This window comes from Quercus suber, unplaced genomic scaffold (genome assembly GCF_002906115.3).
Source record: "Quercus suber isolate HL8 unplaced genomic scaffold, Cork oak 2.0 scaffold_548, whole genome shotgun sequence".
Lineage (NCBI taxonomy): Eukaryota > Viridiplantae > Streptophyta > Magnoliopsida > Fagales > Fagaceae > Quercus > Quercus suber.
Genome location: NW_027069996.1, coordinates 211,104 through 216,227, shown reverse-complemented (window position 1 = coordinate 216,227; position 5,124 = coordinate 211,104). Strand labels below are relative to the sequence as shown.

General features: G+C 33.8%; 1 protein-coding gene across 1 annotated transcript; it reads left to right on the top strand.

The window, feature by feature from the left end:
* On the top strand, positions 1–805 carry LOC112027308 (uncharacterized). Its single transcript, XM_065764280.1, has 2 exons — positions 1–201; positions 657–805. The coding sequence occupies exons 1-2, from the start codon at positions 147–149 to the stop codon at positions 803–805; spliced, it is 204 nt and encodes a 67-aa protein (XP_065620352.1). The 5' UTR covers positions 1–146.
* Positions 806–5,124: the final 4,319 nt, after the last annotated feature.

The following is a 5,124-nucleotide window of genomic DNA, read 5'->3' as shown; positions in this document are numbered from 1 at the left end:
ACATGAGGCTCACACAGTCACCCAGCCACTCCGAGTCTTTGACACAGCGAGCTCAAAACCAATAGGGTTCTCTTCTCTGAGCTAAGGAACTCTGAGAGAGAGAGAGAGAGAGAGAGAGAGTTTGAACTTTGTAGTGGTATTCTTCGATGGGGTACGTACAGGAAGCACGTGAGAATCACGTGAAGAAGAAAGTAGAAGAAGGTAACCAACCATTTTCTCATTGCATTACTTAAAACCCTAAACCCCTTTGTTTGGTTCCTGAGGAAAAAAAAAAAAAAAAAAAAACATTCATGTGTTTAGAATTTTCTGCATTTTTATACTTCTCTCTGCATTCCTCAGCAACCAAACAATCATAGAGTTTCATTTTCTAATTTTCGTGAATATTCACTAAAATTTACTTTCATTTATTTATTTTAAATATTAACTCTTCCAAGAAAGAATTAAATCAGTTGAGGTTAAATTTGAGTGTGTAATTTTCTGTTCTCTAAAAGAAAATTTTAATTTTTGCTTGTAAATTTTGTTTTATTTGATACTATTACTATATATATACTGTATTTTTGTCTTTCTTCTTTTTATATATGTTTAAATTTTGATTTTGGAATTTGTAAATATGTGAGGTATGCCTAAATGAGCTAACGTGTGTTATACAAATGTAGCTTTAAGAAGCAAAATGAAGCAGAAGGCACTTAAGGAGTGTGATCAATACACTTCAAAGTATGCTCAATGTGCGTTGGGAAGAACCTTATCGGTTGTTTGGGCGTGTCAGAAACTTGCTAAAGAGTTGAATGGTTGCCTCCATCAATAGTAAGTGTGATTTTTTTTTTTTTTTTTTTCTGACAAGCAACTTTTTGTATTGATATTTCGTTTCGCTGTTTCTGCATTTTTTGTATGCTAGTGATATTGAACTGTGTGTGTGCGCGTGTGTTTGTGGTATGCATATGGTCCATTCTTTTGATACTGCATATAATCCAATTTAATTTCTGTTGTGCTGTTCTGAGAGGTGTTGGCTTTGGAATGATGTATATTCTTTGGTAAAATGACAACGAAAACCAACAATTGAAAAATATTTGTGTACAGCGTACATAAATGCCTTTCCACCTTAATTCACTTTATAAATTTAGGATGCTTGAGGACCCAGTTATAGGCCTGCAAGAAACTCATGTTTTAGCGTCATTAAGCAGTAGTGATATTGTGGAAAGAATGACTCGGATTTTGATGGGTTCACAAGTAGCATAACTTTCACCTGATAGTCTTTGGAGATTGTGTTATAGAACATAGCACAACTAATAAAGTTGTTATTGCCATCTTCCATAAGTGGATCCAGCTGATCCTATGAGTATATATTGTCCAAGTCTTTAAGGTTTTTCTTTAGCTTTTGAAATATTATGTTGAGAATAGAATTTTATTCGAAACTGTAAATTCATCTTCTTTTGGAGAAGCATCTATAAGCAATTAATATGGCAATACCAAAAATGAATTTAAACTACTAAAATCATATTCACTTCATATCCATTAATCTGTTTCTAGCTTACTGCAACTGTTCACTACTCATTGTACTGCATGGTCTAGAGCATGGAAGCTCTTCAAAAGTTTAACCACTTCACCAAGATTTGAGGTGTTTTTTTCTACTTGGACATAGGTAAAGCCTTATCTTATGTATGCCATTTTTTTTTTTTAAAGTAATTAATTTTATTAGCTGCATAAATGCATCAAGTACACAGGGTGTATACTAGGTGTACAACACCCCTTAAGATCCAAGGTTACAAAGATCAATAAAATATAATAAGTTTGAGAAAGAAAAACTTCCTGATGCAGTCATCCATTCAAATAGGGATCTAAGAACCTGCAATTTCTGGTCAAAAGCTGTCCTTTCACACCCCTTGAAGTTCCTAGCATTTCCTTCCTGCCAAAGGCACCACACCAAGCAACGAGGATGGCCTTCCAGATATCGCCATTCTAATGTCACCTAAAATGGCCTTGTCAACAAGCTATTAAGTCTATAACCCCTTGAGGCATCACCCAATGAGCCCCAAAAAAGGGCAAACACCATATCCCACTACTTTCAGGCCAAAGGACAATGTATAAGCAAATGATCAAATATTTCCCATCCCTCTTGCACATACAACACCAACTCACCAAATCAATGCCTCTCTTCCTCAAGTTATCCTCAGATAATTCCTCATGTGTGTCATCTGGTAGTTGTTGAACTTGGTTAGAATACTTGGAAATCATAAGAAGAAGTAGAAAGTGACAGTTGCTTGGCATTGTGCCAATACTATTAGTGGAGTATTCTACTAGTCATCTCCAGTGAGTTCTTGTAGCCATGCACGGCACCACTAAGGATATAAATGGATTCAAGTTATACATACTATAGCTTGATAAGAATTATACTCTTTTTAGATGGTAAGTTCTCATTAAATCTAGCGGAGATAAATTACTACTTCCTATATCATTAATTTAGAGTTATTATTAGCCAAGTCAACTACTTTTACTTAATAAATTTCTCACATTTATTGCTAAACATCCCTCAGTCACTCCTTTGGAAGGAGAAATTATACCATATTTCGATAATACCAACTCAGTATCTGTTTTGGTATTTTCTACCCAATAAATGAGTGACACATATTTCAAAAAACCACATCAGACTACTCTAATAAATGATTAATTTATCTTTTATCTTTCTGATAGTTTTGTCAGTGTTATTATCATTTATTGGAGTAGTCAAATGTGATTTTTTAAAATACGTGTCACTCATTTATTAGGTAGGAAATACCAAAACAGATACTGATTTAGTATTACCGAAACATGATATACTTTCTCCTTTGGAAGACTGCCTGACTTAAAGTTCTTGTATTTAAACAACGGGTTTTCTAGGGCATTTTCATGGAGATCATTGGATTAAAGTAATATGAGTTTGCTTTCTTAAGCCACGTGACAATTTCTTTGAAAGAAAGGTTTGATGCATCTACATGTGAATAATAGCTTAGCAAAAATAGAAAAGTTAAGGGTTTTAGCTAAACTTTGGCCAAAACTTAATTGTGGGGGTGGCAAAATCTGACATGACCCATGAACTCGACACAACTAATCTGTTTATAAAACAGGTCATAGGTTGAGGCTAAACAGATTTGAGTCATATTCGGGTCGACACAACTGACCCATTTAATAAAGGGTCGTATTCGTGTTCAACATGTAAATTTGTCTGACCCGTTTAACCCGTTTAGATAATAAAAATATTAAATTTTGTTATTATTGCTTAATTTTTTGTTGTAATTATATGTTTATTACTATATTTATGGTTGTAATTGTGTTTTAATTTTAAATATATGGAAATTGATAATAGATTGTTTACCTGTGTGGGCTCGGAGACACTACTCTACAAAGTGAGCCCTAACGAGGACGTTAGGGATTTAAGTGGGGAAGATTGTGATACCCCAATTTGATTGATTGTGTAATGTGCGTGGGTGTGTGATGAGTCCTAAATCAGGTATTTACTGGGTTAAACTGGGCTTTATTAACAACTATAAGGAGCCTCAATTGTGACTAGTTCTTTTGAGGAATAGTGCAGATGTGGCTAACACTTTTCCTTGAGTCATTACATATGATATCAGAGCCGGTCCGATAATTCCGTGTGGGCTTGTAGACACTACCCGATAAAATGGGCCTTAACGAGGACGTTAAGGATTTAAGTGAGGGAGATTGTGATGCTCCAATTTGATTGATTGTATGATTTGTGTGGGTGTGTGATGAGTCCCACATCGGATATTTACTGGGTAGATCTGGGCTTTATTAACAACTACAAAGAGTCTCAATTGTAACTAGTCCTTTTGAGGTATAGCGCAGATATGGCTAGTGCTTTTCCTTGAGTTGTTACATAATTGTGATACCCTAATTTGATTGATTGTGTGATTTGTGTGAGTGTGTGATGAGTCCCACATCGGGTATTTATTAGATAGATTTGGGCTTTATTAACAATTACAAGGAGCCTCAATTGTGACTAGTCCTTTTAAGGTATAGCGCTAGGTTATTAAACGGGTTATTTGCATTGACTTTTACATGACTTATTAATTAAACGGGTTAAATGTGTTGGATCGAGTCAACTTGTTTAATAAAACAGGTCGGGTTCGAGTCAACCCATATAGCAGAGTACTTATGGCTTGACACGACACGAACCTAACCCACGAATACGAATTGCCACCCCTACTTAATTGAGCCTAATATAAATGCTCTACTTTTATCAGAATTGTCTAATTAAGACCATTCATGTCCATTACAGTGAGAGTAAACAGTTTTATGTAACCAACATACCGCACATGGCAAGAGGGGAAAAACAAGAATTCGTATCTCACTAGGAAGATAAACTTGGGTATTTTCTCTAGGAAGAAAATTTGGGTGCTACAATCACAAAGAGATGAAGTATTAATATGATTGGATATCTTTTATCTTAATTCATTGTTGGTTTCACTAGATTTTGATTTTGATTTTTTTTTTTTTTTTGGTGCAGTGAGATTGTATTATACCTTATAAATTTAATATTTCTGTATTTTTTTTCTCAATTTATTGTGAACTTAAGTTTTGAGCATAAACTTGAGATTATAATCTCTATTTTATTATAGTATATTGATCAGATTTGTGATGAGTATTTTCCCTTTATATCAGGGATGGACCTAGGTGGGGGTCCAAGCCCCCCCCCCCCAGCGTGGGTCCTATTTTATATATAGTTATTATATATTTTATTTTTGTAGTTGACCCCCTTTCCAAAACTTTAGACCCCCCCTTTTCCTCAATTAGCCTAGCTAGTCTAACCCAAATAACAACTATCCAACCCAAAAACTTAATAAAAACAATAAAAACATTCACAATGGTAATTGCATTTTAGCTAAAAACTATTTTACTACCAAAAAATCATATGTTATAAGAGAAGCTAAAACTAATTTTTTTTGCAACTACAGTAAACTGATATAAATACTAGTTGATTGTAGCATGTTGGTAAAAATAAAATAAAATATTTTATTAAGATTATATCTCTTCATTCAATTAAAAAACTCAAATTCTCTTTCTTCCTTTATTATTTTAATGAGTTGTTTATATATTTTTAAATGAAATGATAAAAAAAAAAAAAAAAAA